Here is a 17,710-nt window from a genome sequence, read left to right on the forward strand (position 1 = left end):
GATCCTGTATATAAATGGTCTATTTTTTTTTTTCTAATTGATACTTTTGCTTTGGAGTGTTTATCTGGATATGTTTGGGAATATCTTGTAACAAGCTTTATGTGTATGAAGCTTGGAATTATAGCATAAAAATAATTTATAGTCATTCCCCTTGCCGAACGATCGAAGCAACAATGTATTCCTGTGCCTAAAACAAGTATTCACTGCACGTTACTGTACTTATGAAGGCTCCGATTTCTTATTATTAATGCCCTTATTGTCATCACCATAAGCATTACTATCACTGCTATCGCTACTGTAACTTACTACTTCTGTAATTAATGCTACTAATGCTATTACTACTATTTGTTTTTTATCATTATTCTGGCTACTACTACTATTACTACTGCTGATACTAAAATAACAATATCACCATCACTTCTATTATTGTGTTGTCACTATCATTATTATCATAACTATCATTACCATCCGTATTACTCTATTATTATAATCATCACTACTACCATTATCATTGTTATCATCAGTATCATAATCAAGATTATTATCATCATCATTATCATTGCTATTATAACTATATTATAATTATCATTTATAGTAATAATAATAATAACAATAATAATGATTAATATTATTGCTATTAGTAGTAGTAGTAGCAGCAGCAGTAGTAGTGGCATAATAATTATCAATATCATTATCATTGCTATTATTATTATTATCATTATCATTATTAATATTATTATCATTATTATCATTATATAATAATAATGATGATGGTAATGATAATTATGATATCAATACTACTACTACTTCTACTACTACTACTAATAATAACAATAATAATAAAAATATAACAAAAATGATTATAGAATAGAAAATAGGAAACAGAAAAATGATAATTATTATTTACATTATTATCATATCGTCATAATAACAATGATAATGATAATAATGATGATGATGATGATAATGATAGTAATAATAATAATAATAATAATAATAATAATAATAATAATAATAATAATAATAATAATAATAATAATAATAATAATAATGATAATAATAATAATAACAATAATAATAATAATGATAATGATAATAATAATAATAACAATAGTAATAATAAAAATAACGATAATAATAATAATAATGATAATAATAATAACAATAACAACAACAACAACAATAATAATGATAATAACATTAATAATAACAATAACAATAATAATAATAATGATAATAATAATAATAATAATAATAATAATAATAATAATAATAATAATAATAATAATAATAATAATAATAATAATAATAATAATAATAATAGTGATAATAATAAAGATAACAAAAAATAATAATGATGATGATAATAATAATAATAATAGAGTTGAAAATAGAAAAATCTATTCATAACTTTTTAAGTTATCGAACTAACCAACACGCCAAAAAATAACCTCCTTGGCGGAAGTAATGATAATCATTATTACTATTATAATTACCATTATCACTACTTTCATCGTTATTATTATCGTTATCATCATTATCATCTTCTGCAATGTTACTTTTACTATTGTCCTCATCATTAACACTGTTATTATTATTATCATTATCTTTACTATCATGTTATCAACTTAATTCTTATCATTGTCGTGATTATTATCATTACCATTATCATTATCATCATTATCACTGTTAATTTTATTACCATTTTATTAATCATTATCGTAATCAATTATCATTATTATTACTATCAACATCATTTATACTGTTGTTATTCGTGTTGTCATTATGATTATTATTTTCATTATTATTATCATCAATATTACTAATATCTTATTACTATTATCATAATCATTATCATTATCATCAGTATTTATATTACGACTACTGCTGTTACAATTACTACTACCACTATCACCATGTGTTATTAGTGTCATGATAACTAGTTTCATAATCATTATAAGCGTTATCAATATCATTACCATGCACGCTGTATTTATTATCTATTTAATTATTATTAGTATAATCATAATTCATTGTTATTATCAATACCACTATTATCACTGGTGTACTTTTTACCACTATTACCATCGCCATTATAATTGTTTTAATCATTATAATTAATATTATCACCATTATCATCTGTATCATTAATGTTATCAGAATTATAATCATTATCATTACTTTTCATCATCATCAAATTAATCTTTACTATCATAGTAATAATATTTACTATCATCATTACAAGTTTACCCATAATGATGATATCGTTTTCAGAATAGAAAAGTTGTAGATACTGAATTGTCTCCTTGAGGTTAGATTTCCCCTCCCTTCCCCCACCTCTCTCTCTCTCTCTCTCTCTCTCTCTCTCTCTCTCTCTCTCTCTCTCTCTCTCTCTCTCTCTCTCTCTCTCTCTCTCTCTCTCTCTCTCTCTCTCTCTCTCTCTCTCTCTCTCTCTCTCTCTCTCTCTCTCTCTCTCTCTCTCTCTCTCTCTCTATTTTAGAATGAAAGCTGTTGATAGTTCTCATGAGAACTGATCGACAATCAATTGCCATCGATTTGTGCACGAGTGCTTATTTATACAATGCTCACAATTAACTGCAAACAGAACGCCCATACGTTCATATAGCATAATGTGTGCGTACTTCTCTACATGTGTGCGTGTCTACATATATATATATATATATATATATATATATATATATATATATCACTAACTATACATACAGACGTCCATGCACGCGCATGTGTTTGTGAGTGTGTATGGGTGAATAACTAAACTGTGTGAATATACTCGGTAACCATTGTTAATTACTTTCTTGGAGTTGAAGTCACGGCAACTCCGCGCTTATCAAACTGGCTTACAACGCTGATGTTCGTTATCATATTATCTTGGGATCGTTATATATAAACAAGGAAATCCCCAATCTAAAATTAGCTTTTGGACTAACATCTGAGGGAAATGCAATCAATCTGATACCCACGCTTTAAAGGTCATAGGTGAGTAACAAAATTTCTTGAGACTGGGTTGCATGGTTTGATCCGAAAATCCGGCAACCTCGCCAAACTGCTCGCCCATAATTCCGGAATTCAGAATAAATGCCTATTAATCCGATGGCCTAGAATACCTCGCGATATGATACCGAAAAAGTTAATTGGAATATTCAATCCTCTTTGTAAGTAAATGCATTGATCAGTAATGCAATTGATAAAAGAAATACCTCTAATAAAGAGCTTTAAGGAAAGGGCGCGGAACTTTTGTTAAATCTAAGGAACTTTTAGAATGGATCAAAGAGAAAACCAAAATACGTAGTTAGCTCTAAAAGTATTTATCTTCAAACGAATTCACCAGTTTTCCATCCTTTGTACACCATTTACTATCTCTCAACATTATGATAACAGTGATTACAAAGGGAAAGCATAGGAAGTAGTTGATAGGCTGATATCGAACCAAATACTATATAGACAAGTCTCGGTTTGTTTACAGAATATCATGTTGGAGTTCTGACATTACAGTTATTGTTTTCTTTATTGTCTACAGTAAGTTTGCGTAAATATTGGTTTTATGTTCACCTTTGCATTCAGGCTTCGTCGAAAGGAAATGCGAAACATGCCAGCGAGTGCATTTTCCATGTTTATTTTCCACCTTACCTTTACATCTCCTTTAGCAAACAGATCACTCAGATTTCCTCCATCTTTTTCTCTCTTTAAAAAAGCAGAACGTATCTTCGTATGATATTTCCAGTCTTGTATCTTTTAGTATGAGGTTGCATAAGAGAATCTGAGGCCACATGGCAACCGCGCCTTCGCTCCGCCTCCTTCCCTCATGAGGCAGGTGTGAGGGATTCTCCGTTCCGTCGCCACCTCCATCTCCTCTACCTGTTAAGCCTCCCTTCTACACCGCTCTACCTCAACCTGGGAGGTCAGTAGTTCCTTTCAAATCTTTGGGGGAAAACGTGTCGATGCTTACAATCCACTTGGAATATCCGTTCTCGTTAGAATACAGGTGGTTGTAAAAGGAAGGGAGGAAAAGGGAAGTCTAGTATTAATTAGAGGGAAGGCTAAAAAGTGAAATGCTATTTTCATCCATTTCGCTCCGTGGTTTAAAGGGACGGGGATCTCCTAACTGCGTCACATATCGTGGTCTTCGGTTATTTCATTGGTTTGGCGCTTTTTATTTTACTCTAAATCGGTTTATTGCTTTGGTCACTTGATTAACACGGGGCTCATGTGCGGCTGGAACCAAAGGGGGGGGGGGAGAATAAAAACAACAATAAAAAAAAAAAGCAGCGGAACTGTTACCAAACCAGTGAGCCGACCTCTGCATTTGATACCAGCTAATTGAAATTCTAGGCGTCTATCGAACGATTATCATCTTATCACCTTTTACGTTTGAAGATCCTGTTTGTGAGATGATGCGTTTCTTTAATTATTTCATGTTTCATTAGATCGACTTTAAAGGGATTACACAATATGTCTGGATTGGCTATACATCCGTGTGTTGCCATCATGGGGTTCCCAATTTACATGACCGTAATACTTTCATTGTTGTCCCGTTTTTTATCGTTCATTTTGTTACTTTTCAAAGGTTACAGATTATAGCATTTTCTGATCTTTCACTTCATGATGTAGTTGTTAAACAATATCCCTAAAAGCTATTGAAATAACAATTAATATTGATAAGAATGGTGGCAATAAACTGGATACATTGACCATTGCCAGAAAAATATTTTAGTTCAATATCGATGATTTTCATTTTTGTTTGACTTGAACTTTCATTTGGTATCGTTATCAGAGATTGCAAACATTATTAATGATATGATAGAATTGTTGTTCCTAATTATAGCAGGGATGTGATAATAAAAATAGATAATAAAAAGTAATTGTAACATCACTGTGTTTATTATATAATATGATAATTTGATGTTACATAATGAACATCAAAGCTACGATGTGCCCAACTGCCCAGAGGTAACAGTAGAATGATTCACTTGTTATGATGGCGACAAAAACTATATTGTTGGTTGTAGGGTACTGGTTACGTTATGAAAAACTTTTGAATTACCTCATTGGTGGAGTTTTTGTCATCCTCGCTATTGTCATTGTCATTTTTGCCGAAATTATCAACGTTATTACATTATTATTGTTGATAACCATACTTGTTAATGATTGTCTCCATTGTCAATGTCGTCATTTTTTGTATGAGAGGGAGGGAAAGAATGAGAGGGAGAGAGAGAGAGGGAGAGAGAGAGAGAGAGAGAGAGAGAGAGAGAGAGAGAGAGAGAGAGAGAGAGAGAGAGAGAGAGAGAGAGAGAGACTGCATAGAAATGTGTTTAAGTCATTTTGTTTAAAAATAATATTATACCATTATGTAATAATGAGAGAAGTAGTAAGAGAAGTATTCAACCTTATACCAAATTTGATACTAATTTACACGTGTTGTCAATTGTATGTTTAATTTCGGGAAATAAAAACTGCATATTTGTCCATTCATTATTAGAATTAGAATTGTGTATTTTGCTTATCAATAGAAGATAGCATCATTTCGAATTTAATTAGCAACCCCATATCAAAGAGATTCGATTTTTTGATAACGTGAATTAGAGTTTAACCGCTCCTTATTACGCGGTCAAATAGATAAGATAATGAGATATAAGATAATCATCAAGTATCAGACATTAAAGCATAATTAAAGGATATTTTACACGTTGCTTGACGAATTAATTTTGAGCTTATCAGTTGGATTAGAAACTTCTTATCATACTAAGTAGGAAATTTGTGTCATGTAGTCAAGATGTAATTTGATATCCCAAACACGTATATTGAGAGTTGCATGTCAAGAAGAATAGGAAAAAAAATGTTCAATGTGCAAATCAGGAAATTGGAATATCATACCTGGTAGATTAGGAGTAGACATAGAGTAGATTCGTATTATTCTATTATGCAGATGGTGTTTCTTAGGAGGTTAGGTTACTTATCAGGTAGATTGGGTATTGTGAATGAGGTTAACTAGAAGTGTTGTATCAGGAACTTAGTTTATATTTAGATTGGTAGTTTGTTATCAGAGTAGAATTATAAGGTAGATTTGATATTTGCTTCACATGTAGTTGAAGTTTCTTATCAGACAAAACAGAAGTTTCTTGCAATCATATTAGGAGTAAATTACCGGAGATTATCAGTTCATTATCAAGTGAATTAGGAATTTCCTATCGCGTTAAACAGCTTATTTTCAGTTCCATTAAAAGTACAAAACACACCACTCGAGTATATGAAACTACGCTGCACAGTATACATACACATATGGCCGACTGTGTTGTATGCGATACAGTGTCTAACCTGTCATTATAATGTAGCACGGCGAGGTGTGCCGTTTGCCCAGTCTTGCTCTATGTGTACCAAATGCTGCAGAATAATTGTGTGTGCTGTGTAAATGTCAGCTGGAGATGGTAGCAAGGGTAGTGTGTAATGATTTGTATTCGCAATGGGCTGTAGTAGGGGTATATTATACTCTTGTGATGGTAGGTATGATAGTGTATAAAGATTTATATCGAGAATAGGGTTTGGTAAGGGGTATTGATTTTACGTACAAGGTCATCAGTACGAGGGTTAATATATAATATTCTTTTTTCGCTTCCGATGTGTCCATTGATGCGACAAAATTATGAGACAAACTTAGTTTTCATGGCATGTGTAAACCCTTTTCAGATTATATCGTCATATATTATCTCTCGCATCTTCCTGCTCATAAAGACAGTGGCTCATATGCTTCTGGATGAATATCAGTACATTTTCCTAAGTAAAATAAAGTACGTGGGAATTATTATTATTATTTTTTTTTTCAGGAACGAATATCAATCTTCGTCTCTTGGTACAAGCGAGGGCTCGTGAAAGTAGGAAAGAACGTGCATTGAACGGGTTTAAGCACGTGCCTGGCGTAACAATGCCTCATGACTATTTTCAATACACTGATCACCCAAGAAATTTTAAGAAAATCACATTTTGTTTCGCAAAATCTACGTATTATGTCATAGATTTTTAAAGTTGTTCGTTAAATATGCTACACTTAGAAGAATTTAGTTATTCATACAGTATTAACCCTGTTATTGAAAGGCTTTGGGGTTTGCATCAACCTGTTTTAGTCTGTTCCATCCAGCCGAAGGTGCAATGAACCGATTTTTACACACAAAGAGAACTCCTTTGCATATGAAGACCCATTTTCTGGAAAAAAAAATATGCCTTTTTTTCTCTGCCTTTCATTTATTTTTTATTTTTGTCACGCGAACCATTTAATTATTTTCATTTCGACTTTATGGTTATGTTGAAGGTTAGAATAATGGACTCGGCTTTATATTGTTCTAGAGGGTTGCAACAAGAACAACGAAGGGAAGGGCAAGAAAACACGAATATGCCGAAGGCCTTTTCACTATTGCTTCGTCAGGGCATATGCTACATGAGGTACATAGAGGAGTATATATACAGTTCTAGAGGGTGTTGAATAGACCATTGCATATTATCAGTAAACTCTTTATATGTCATTATAAGTATGCAGGAACATGAGACATTTGTCTTCAGAACAGCTATTTTTTCATATGAAGCTGAGTAACATTTTTTTTCATAGTACAATAAACAAATTTACATAATTTTACTTGAGATAAAGTAACATGATATTTCCGTACCATTTTCTTTTTCACTCTCTTTCTCTCCCTCTCCCTCTTCCTCCCCCATCCCCCCCCCCCTCTCTCTCTCTCTCTCTCTCTCTCTCTCTCTCTCTCTCTCTCTCTCTCTCTCTCTCTCTCTCTCTCTCTCTCTCTCTCTCTCTCTCTCTGTCTCTCTCTCTCTCTCTCTCTCTCTCTCTGCTACGAAACTCCAGTTTACTCTTCCCGTTTACAAAAACCCGTATTGTAGCTTCGTCACAGATATGTCTTACATTTGATGACGACAATGATGAATGATGATGATGATGACGATGATGATGATGATGATGATGATGATGACGATGATGATGATGATGATGATGATGATGATGACGATGATGATGATGATGATGATGACGATGATGATGACGATGATGATGGTGATGATGATGATGATGACGATGATGATGATGATGATGATTACGAAGATGATGACGATGATGATGAATGATGATGATGACGATGATGATGATGACGATGATGATGATGATGACGATGACGAATGATAATGATGATGAAGCTAAATAAAAGACTAATATATCGTTCTCTGTTTTCACGTACCGTCATAACCAGCAATTTGGACTTTTATGCGTATTTGCTGTTAGAACCAATGCCTGTTTTGTCTTTAATTAACACAATTTCTTGCCGATACTGAGATGTGGCATGCAGTATGATGTTAGGGATTTTACACTTGTTGAAAAACTTTGGATTACATTTTTGTAAAAGTAATATTATACGTAAACATCAATTTTTGTAAAAGTAATTTTATACGTAAACATCATTGTGTAAAAGTAATTTTATACGTAAACATCATTTTGTAAAAGTAATTCTATACGTAAACATCAATTTTTGTAAAAGCAATTTTATACGTAAACATCATTTTGTAAAAGTAATTTTATACGTAAACATCATTTTGTAAAAGTAATTTTATACGTAAACATCAGTTTGTAAAAGTAATTTTATACGAAAACATCAATTTCTGTAAAAGTAATTTTATACGAAAACATCAATTTCTGTAAAAGTAATTTTATACGAAAACATCAATTTCTGTAAAAGTAATTTTATACGTAAACACTGTTTCGTGAAAAGGGACGAAATGCGGGGTGGACATCCGCTCTGTAAACAGTTGCCAGGTCGTGTGATGACAGATCTGGTACATTATTTTCATTGTTATTTTTGTTGTGGTTGATGATGTTGTTATTATTATTGTTATTATTATTATTATTATCATTATTATCATTATTATTATTATTTTCATTACTATTATTATTATTATCATTATCATTACTATTATTATTATTGTCATCATTATTATTATCATTATTATTATTATTATCACTATTATTTTTATTATCATTATTATTATACCATCATTTTCATTTGTTTTATTAACTGTATATACTTTAAAATTTATTAAATACCAATTCCTTTGACATTCCGACAAAAAAATGAAAAGTTTTCACAGCTCGGGTTTATAATAGTACACGGTATTGTACACCAGAAAGCTTAACCATAACACAATAAGGAGAGGAAATGTGACGCCAGATGCCAGAAACACCGTGAAATATATGGAATAAGGAGGACGAGAGAACCGTCAAGAGAAAAGCGTTGCGTATGTCGCAAAAAAGGGAGAGAGAAAGAGAGAGGGGGAGTCACAGAGAGAGGAGAGAAGGAAAGAGAGAGGAGAGAGGAAGAGAGGGAGAGAGAGGCAGGGGGGGAGAGAAGAAGGGATAGAGACAGAGGGGAAGGGAACCACAAAAAGTGAGAAGAAACAAGGAAGAGGAGAGACAAAAAATCAAACGAACAGAGAAAATGTAGTAGGAGAGAGAGGAAGAGAGAAAGAATAAAAACAGCTTAGAGATGGGATTAGGTCATTTTGGCTAAAAGCTTAAACTAATCGAAATTAAACAAAGCGGAAATATCAAGTATATTACAGAAAAGGTCGATATTCCCGTGGCATTGCACGTAAAATAATGTACCCGAGCAAACGCAGAAACATAATGAATTCTTTTCTGTGACTAAGCATCCAAACAAGGCCTTTTTTCCGGCGCCAAGGGGTGCAGTACTACAGTTTCCTATGACTCCGCCCCTATTTGTGGGGGCGGAGTCATGTATAAGCAACTGCACCTGGCTGATGAGCGCGCGGAGCACCTCTGCCCGTTTTAAAACTGGAAGAAAATGGGAAGTTCAAGTTGATGCTGCACTGTATGGTGCAATATTAATAACTTTAATGATGTTAATGAGGATATTATTGTACCAAGTACTAGTTTAAAAGTATTTACACGCGCGCATGTGTATGTGTGCATATATGTATATGTATTATATATATACATACTGAAATGTGTACATACATACATACCTATATATACAGTATGCACACACACACACACACACATATATATTTAAACATATGTATACACACATGCATATATATATATATATATATATATATATATATATATACATATACATATACATATATATATGCATTTATGTATGTATATGTATATAAGTATATATGCAGAAATATAATATTAAAAATATACACTACCACCATATATAACAATATAGAGTTTAAGGTTTAATGCTTTCGTATTAATAGGGCTACGGCTAAGAAGAGCGAGGTTCAGGTTTATCTTTCGTATGTGTACATTTTTATGCGATGTGTCATGTAAGGCTTGTTACTGTTTTTCTTATATCATTTACACTTTAATTTTGGGCAATATTCAGGCCTCTACAAGTGTTCCATGACGAATAATATACAGGGAAGTATCTCATGTTTTATTTACAGAATGTGTTCGAATGGTTAAAAGAATATTATGAAAATTTATATTAGGTTTTACATAATCATTTTACTTATCGTGTATATATAATTGAATATGCACATGTAAACTTATATATCCTTTTGAATTTAGTTGATATCAATCAATAAATAGTGTCATTTTCAAAATATTTAAAGAAGTGTGACCTTCGAAACCATTGTCGATGGACGAATGAAGAAGTATGATGGGAGGCGCTTGGGTCCCGCGCATTTTCAACTGATTTCGATAGTTTTCCGTCGTTTGATTTGTAATTTGGAGATGTTGATAACTAACAATTCAAAAACAAAATCAGATTCGTCAACTCGAGTACAATTCCTAGGAATGGGGGTGGAGCCGCACATGTGGCATCAGCGTAGAAGCATCGGCAGGGCTGCTGTCGCGATCGGCCCGGAGAAGTGTCGCAAATGAAAAAAACGACACTTTCTAGTGAAGTTAGACAGTTTCTTGGCACCGGAAAAAAGGCCTTATTCAATGCCCTCCTGTGAGAAAGTATTCGTCCAAATACAAATCATTTATTTATAAAAAAATAAAAAAAAATCTATCAGGTATGTTAGCAGTGGTCTTGAGTCGGTGACAACAAGAGGAAGGGAGAGAGAGGGAGTGTGGGGGGGAGGGGGTGCTGGATGGAGAAAGTGGGGAGAGAGGGAGGGTCAGAGAGAGAGAGAGAGAGGGACAGGAAAAGAGAGATAGAGAGAGAGAGAGGGACAGGGAAAGAGAGAGAGAGAGGGACAGGGAAAGAGAGAGAGAGAGGGGGGGGGGGGCAGGAAAAGAGAAAGAGAGAGAGAGAGGGACAGGAAAAGAGATAGAGAGAGAGAGAGATGAAAAGAGAAAGAGAGAGGGACAGGGAGAGAGAAAGAGAGAGAGAGGGAGGGAGATAGATAGAGAGAGAGAGGAAAATGAGAGGGAAAGAAAGGAGAATGAGAGAGAGATTGGGGGTAGGAGAAAACATGGACAGGAGAGAGGGAGAGAGAGGATACGAGCTTTTTTCAAAAAATAATAACATAACAGCTGTAACCTTAGACTAAAAGAATGTAAATAAACACGCGTCACTGTCGACGGACGTAATCCATCACCTTTGAGATCAGATAACAAACATATTGAGTGAATTATTAAGTGAATTATCAACAGTAAGTCATAAATCATAAAAGTGTCACATAGTTTTTTTCCGGTTCCATATATCTCATATTTTTTCCTCTCTGTTGTATGAATGCATTTTTCATCAGAACGTTTTTTTTCATTAAAATGAGAATAGAGAAGCTGGAGTATAGGTCAAATGGTAGACGGAAGTTATGTCTATGTTGTTTCAAGAATATTTTATAGATTTTTGTATATCTTGTTTTCTTTAGTATTCTCTCTCTCTCTCTCTCTCTCTCTGTCTCTTTCTCTCTCTCTCTCTCTCTCTCTCTCTCTATATATATATATATATATATATATATATATATATATATATATATATATATACACACATCTATCTGTCTATCTGACCCTCTATCGATCTATCTATCTTTGTCTCGCCCTCTCCCTCCCTCTCTCTCTCTCTCCATCTATCTACCTATCTGACTCTTTTTTTATCCCTTTTTGTCTCTCTCTCTCTCTCTGTTCTTTCTTTACCCTTTTCTCCCTTCCCTCCCTCCCTCCCCCTCCCCGCCTAACGCCTCCCCCTCCCCCCAGGTAGCCATGGCCTCCCAGGACTGCCAAGTGTGTCTTGAGTGCTACGACGACGAGGCGCGGAAGCCCCGCTGCCTCAGCTGCGGCCACACGCTCTGCACCCTCTGCGTGGCGGACATCATCGAGCGCGGGGCCCTCTACTGCCCCTTCTGCAGGGTGAGCCACGTCTCCCCCGTCACCCGCGCGGAGGACGTGCCGGTCAACTACACCCTGGTGAGCCTCCTGCAGGACTCGGGGCTGGTGATGGCGCCCCGCAGCGCGGAGGCCCTCCTGAGCGTGGTCAAGACGGAGGCCATCGAGAGGACGACCGGGCAGCTGGTCATCTGCAACTGCCACCTGGCGCGCCTCAAGGACCTCCAGCAGAGACTCGGCGCGCAGACGAAGCTGCAGGAGAAGCACATCCACGCCCTGCGCTCCCTGCTGGCGCGCCACGAGGAGCACCTGCGGGACCTCAACGACGCCTCCGCCCGGACGAGGGAGGCCGAGGGCGAGGGCGAGGGCTGGAAGAGGGCGCTGGAGCTCAGCCAGGCGCGGGTCAACTGCGCGGCCTCGCTGCTGGAGGTGACGGCGGTCCACCAGGAGGACGGCGCCCTCGAGGCCTCCGTGAAGGGCTGGAGCGAGAAGGCCTACGAGCTCCTGAAGACGCAGGTCGTGCAGGCTGCCGAAGAGGTGAGGCCGCGCGCGCTTTCTGGTAATACTTTCCTTGTCGCCGCCATGCTTGCAAACGGCCATCATGGGAACTGTGCCTTCACTAGATTTTTTTTCTTGACTGCCTAAGGGAAGTATATAGGGTATGGTTGTGGTGGAGGGTGCTCTGAAGGCTATATTCATGTTGCAAATATATGCCTATACACATTGAATTATATATTTATCTATATGAGTAATGACACACATACATATCAGTATTATAGAGAAAAAAATTATATACGTTCAAAGAAAATCATATTCTATTTTCAGACCCTCCCTCTTTTTCCAATCCTACGCGCGGAGTTTTTCAACCTTATTGATATTTACCACAAGGTTCATCTAAGATTCCTCCTTCCTTTCCCAGATGGAGAGCATAACGAGGGTGGCTTTAGAGGCCGTCGTGGAGAGGAGTATGACCACGACGGCATCAGCTGTCACTCCTACTAAGTATCAGGTCAGTCACTTGACATGTTGTATGGTTTTACATTCTGCAGACCATCTACCTACCTGTCTGACTCTCTTTTTATATCCCGTTCTCTCTCTCTCTCTCTCTCTCTCTCTCTCTCTCTCTCTCTCTCTCTCTCTCTCTCTCTCTCTCTCTCTCTCTCCTTCTCCCTCTCCCTCTCCCTCTCCCTTTCCCATTCCCATTCCCTTTCCCTCTCCCTCTCTCCCTCTCTCCCTCTCTCCCTATCTCGCTCTCTCTCTCTCTCTCTTCTATCTACCATCTATTTTTTGGGACAAATAACATTGTTGAAAATAAAGTGTTCAAATTTGGAGCTGAATAATGAAGATATAATGGGTAATGTTTGTGTTTTATGATCTTTAATATACGTTATTCAGTTTATGTAATTTTCTTCGTTGTATTTTATAATGTGATCTTACTCTTAAATTTTCGTCGTTTCATAACAATTATTTTATACGTTTCTTCATCGGCCATATGATAGGACAATTCAACATGACCATTCCAAAAGCTGGCATCATCATCTCAGCAGACGCCAAAGTTGTAACAAATTACCGAACGCCGAAACTGATGCACGAGAAATCAAACGTTCCAGAATAAACGTTTTTACCATATAGGCTTTGCCGTCATCCGTATGTTTTATACAAACGTTTTAGCATATGGGCTCTACTGTCATATCTATATTACAAGCACGTTTTATTCCACGGGCTGTGTCGTCATCCATTCATCATCCAAACGCTTTATCGTAGGTGTCGTCACACTTTCACGTGACAAACGTTTTATCGCATGCTCTGTCACACTTTGACTTGATAAACGTTTTAAATCGCATGCCCCGTCATACCTCCACTTGACAAACGTTTCATCGCATGCACCGACATACCTTTATTTAACAAACGTTTTATCACATGACCTATACCCGTTATTACAATAATATGATCACAGCATCAATAACAATACATAGTTGAATAAGACACGCCCTTCCCTTCTCAGATGGAGAGTCTGACCGGTGCGGCATTTGGCTCCGTCCTGGAATTGGGTATGACCACTGCGGCATCAGGTGTCACGCCTACAGAGTGTCAGGTCAGTGACATGACGTGACATGAAGCGTATCAGTTGCTCTTTTTGTTCGTTCGTTGACCATATCCTATCCTTTCTATTGTCGTTCCGTACTGCCCGTTAGATTACGGCAATTAATGCCTATCTGGTAATTCAGGTATTGGTATTGCCATCATTTATCACGATGGTATTTGTTAAATAAAAGGTGTCTCATTCTGGAACGTATGGTTTCCATTTCATTGCACATCTTTTTAAAGCAGATTTACATAGTCTTTTAGGACACTGGAACGTATGGTTTCCATTTTATTTCATCTTTCAAAGTAGATGCACATGGTCTTTTGGGGCAAGTTACAGTCTGAAGTGCGTCCACACCAGTGACAAAACACGGTGGGAATATTAAGACTGACAAGTTGGGTAACAAGTTGTTAAGTCGTTGAGGAACATCGTAATAGACATGTTGGTAGGGATTTTGTTGGCCGACATGTTAGCAATCCTGGTGTGGACGAGGTGATGTCAGAGACCTCCCACCGACCAACAGACCGACATGGCGTGGACAGTTTCACCAAGTCGACTCTTATTTACCAACATGTCTCTCAACATTATAACAGATATTTCCTCATACATATTAGATTTGTATCCAAATGTCTGCTATTGTGTCCCCCACAGTGTTTCCAATTTGTCTCCAAGCAACATGTGACTGGCATGGACGCAGCCTTAAAGTACATAACAAACGTGGAAAGGTATGAATGAGAACGAATATCTTCACAATACAAGAGATATTCATTCTCATTCATACCTTTCCACATTTGTCAACATGAATACGGTACATAACAAATACAGAACTGTGACAAATCAGTAGTAATTTCTCTCAGTTGTAATTTCTCAATTTGCTTCCAGGTTTCCTACGAGTCGGATAAATCTCTGCTTATAAGTGAGGTTCTGAGGAAGGCGCGGGTGGTGGGAAGCGAGGTGTGGGCGGTGCTGGACGAGGATGGGCGGCCTCGGTGTGCTAAGGTCACCCAGGTGGACGGCAGGATTTGCCTCCACGCACTTATCGAAGGGACGCCTCCGATTTATTCTCACACTGTGTCTGTAAGTTGAACACCTTGATATGTTTTTTTTTCTTCTTCTTCTTTTCCTTCTGTTACTTCTTTTTTTATTATTCATTCTCCTTTATTTCGTTTTTTTTTCTAGACTTGGTCTCCGCGTTTTCGTTTTTGCTATTCTTCTTTTCCCTCTTTTACTTCCCTTTTTTCTTTTCTTTTTTTTTACTCATTCTCTTTCACTTCGGTTACTTTTTACCTGAAACTTGTCTCTGCGTTTTCTTTCTCGTTATTCTTCATTTCCTTCTTTTAATTCCATTTTTTTACTCATTCTCTTTCACTTCGTTTTTTTCTGATCGTCTCTGCATTTTCTGTCTTGCTATTCTCCTTTTCCTTCCTTTTTCTTGACTAAGTTTCTTTCATTTCAGGTTATTGTTTCCCTGAACTTCGTCTCCGTTTCTTTTCATCTTTCTTCTTCTTTTTTTCCTCTTCATATTTCTCCTTTTTATTCTTTCTTTTTTTCCTTTACCTCCGCCTAGCTCTTCCATTATTTATATATTCTCAACCTCCATCTATTCCTCCCTCTCTATTTCTAGATACTCTTCCTTTGCTTCTTCCATTCTGCTTTTTCCATCCTTCTTTCTTCCGTTTAACTCTCCTCCTTCCATTTCTTCCTTTCTCTTGTTATTATTTCTTTCTCCTCCACAGCTTTCTCTTTATTTCTTTAATTTGATTGAAGATTAAAAACATTTTCTAATGGCATCATTTACAATAAGAAATTCCTGATAAAACTATCATCTATTTTTGTTGCTATTTTAAAAATTACTTGCGATTTTTTAATCCAAAGTCATTCTTCATTTTTAACGGGTTTAACGGTTTTCTGGTTCGTCTTTCTGTGTTTATACATTTCATTTCCTATTTTCCTACTCTGTATTTGGTCCTTTCCACAACCTACCAGATGTAAGCATTAGAATATCTAGTGTCTTTGGAGCAACATCATAACCTACCTTTTTGATGTCTTGGTGTAAATCCAGTAAAAGCGATAATGTTAATGGCAGTGCTCACAGTTTATAGCACCTTTGGGTAGCGTTATTCAATATAGAGTTATGATATATACTCCTTTTAAAGTCATGTTACATATCCGTATTACTGTCTTGTAAAGTTTTACATCCGGTCACTAGTGTTACCTAACATAGTGTATATTGCACTTCCTTGATAGATTCGTGTTGCAAATCCACGCGTGGTTTTACACATTAGAGAGAAGTGTGTTCATTGATGCCATATATTTTCTAGTACGAAGACGTGCGAAACCTGGTGGACGATACCTGCATAAGGACCTTCCTTGAACTTTCCTGGGCGGGTAAAGTACAAGGACGGGTCACCATACGCCTCCTGAATGCTACGTGCCGGTGTCTCCAGTTCTTCTACTTGTGCACGGGAGAACGCGGCCCTTCGTACGCCAACACCCGCCTGCTGGAGACGGAGGCCCGGGGCCAGTCCGGGGAGAGGGTGTGGGGGGGAGACTACCAGAACAACGACGGCAGTGGAGGGGCGGCTCTCCCTGGCCTGACGATGGGGGAGCTCTCGTCACAGAGCGTCACCGCTGGCCTCGTCGCCGGCTTCTGCTACAGCCACGAGCACCGGAATCCTTCGCATTTCGTCATCTACAACAACGACTGTCCCATTCTGTACGAGGAGAGTCCGCTGGGGAGAGTGGTAGAGGGCCTCGAACTCGTCAGGAGCGCTGCGAGGCTGCCGGATGTGAAGGACGCTGTTGTGAGTGACTGTGGATTAGTACTGTCGTAGTTGTGTCACGGAGGTTAGGGAGTTAACCCATATTCTCATTCTCATTCTCTCTCTCTCTCTCTCTCTCTCTCTCTCTCTCTCTCTCTCTCTCTCTCTCTCTCTCTCTCTCTCTCTCTCTCTCTCTCTCTCTCTCTCAATATAAACCAGTGCATTTAGACTTAAGTAGCATCCTGACTCCTTATTAAGGCCAAGTATATGCTTGAGAATTCCTGATACGTAAAATTTTTATGCACATCGAAGAGTCATACTGGCAAGATATTTACTATTTAAAGAGTAAATTACCGGAGGTGTTTAAAATATATAGAGAAATAGAAGACAGGCACCGCGGTTAAAATGAACAAGGGACGAACGAATAAAGAAAAAAATAGGAAGTCGAAGCCAAAGCCATTCTCGTTTGACGTGACGATGTCGAGATTATGGTGCTAAAAATAACCAAAACATTTAGGAAAACATGAGGAATGAAATATAGCACAGTAC

The 17,710-nt window shown here is 36.9% G+C and overlaps 2 protein-coding genes across 4 annotated transcripts in view; both read left to right on the forward strand.

Moving 5' to 3' along the window:
- The first annotated feature begins 3,794 nt into the window (after positions 1-3,794).
- Positions 3,795-17,710, forward strand: part of LOC113812904 (uncharacterized) — a 14,178-nt gene continuing 262 nt past the window's right edge. Inside the window, exons 1-6 of one of the 3 annotated variants that reach the window (XM_027364826.2) lie at positions 3,795-3,919; positions 12,185-12,850; positions 13,233-13,322; positions 14,319-14,408; positions 15,282-15,476; positions 16,721-17,710. The exon at positions 16,721-17,710 is cut by the window's right edge and continues 262 nt beyond it. In XM_027364826.2, coding sequence (XP_027220627.2) covers positions 12,191-12,850; positions 13,233-13,322; positions 14,319-14,408; positions 15,282-15,476; positions 16,721-17,233 — 1,548 coding nt within the window. In that variant the 5' untranslated portion in view covers positions 3,795-3,919; positions 12,185-12,190 and the 3' untranslated portion in view covers positions 17,234-17,710. The remainder of the gene's footprint in view (positions 3,920-12,184; positions 12,851-13,232; positions 13,323-14,318; positions 14,409-15,281; positions 15,477-16,720) is intronic. The other 2 variants (XM_070141921.1, XM_070141923.1) reach the window with 2 other exon arrangements.
- CysRS (cysteine--tRNA ligase, cytoplasmic) overlaps positions 10,999-17,710 on the forward strand; it is a 107,057-nt gene continuing 100,345 nt past the window's right edge. Inside the window, exon 1 of the mRNA XM_070141920.1 lies at positions 10,999-11,002. The gene's annotated coding sequence lies outside the window, so the exon portion shown is untranslated. The remainder of the gene's footprint in view (positions 11,003-17,710) is intronic.

Source organism: Penaeus vannamei, chromosome 28, assembly GCF_042767895.1.
Source record: "Penaeus vannamei isolate JL-2024 chromosome 28, ASM4276789v1, whole genome shotgun sequence".
In the NCBI taxonomy this organism is placed as follows: domain Eukaryota; kingdom Metazoa; phylum Arthropoda; class Malacostraca; order Decapoda; family Penaeidae; genus Penaeus; species Penaeus vannamei.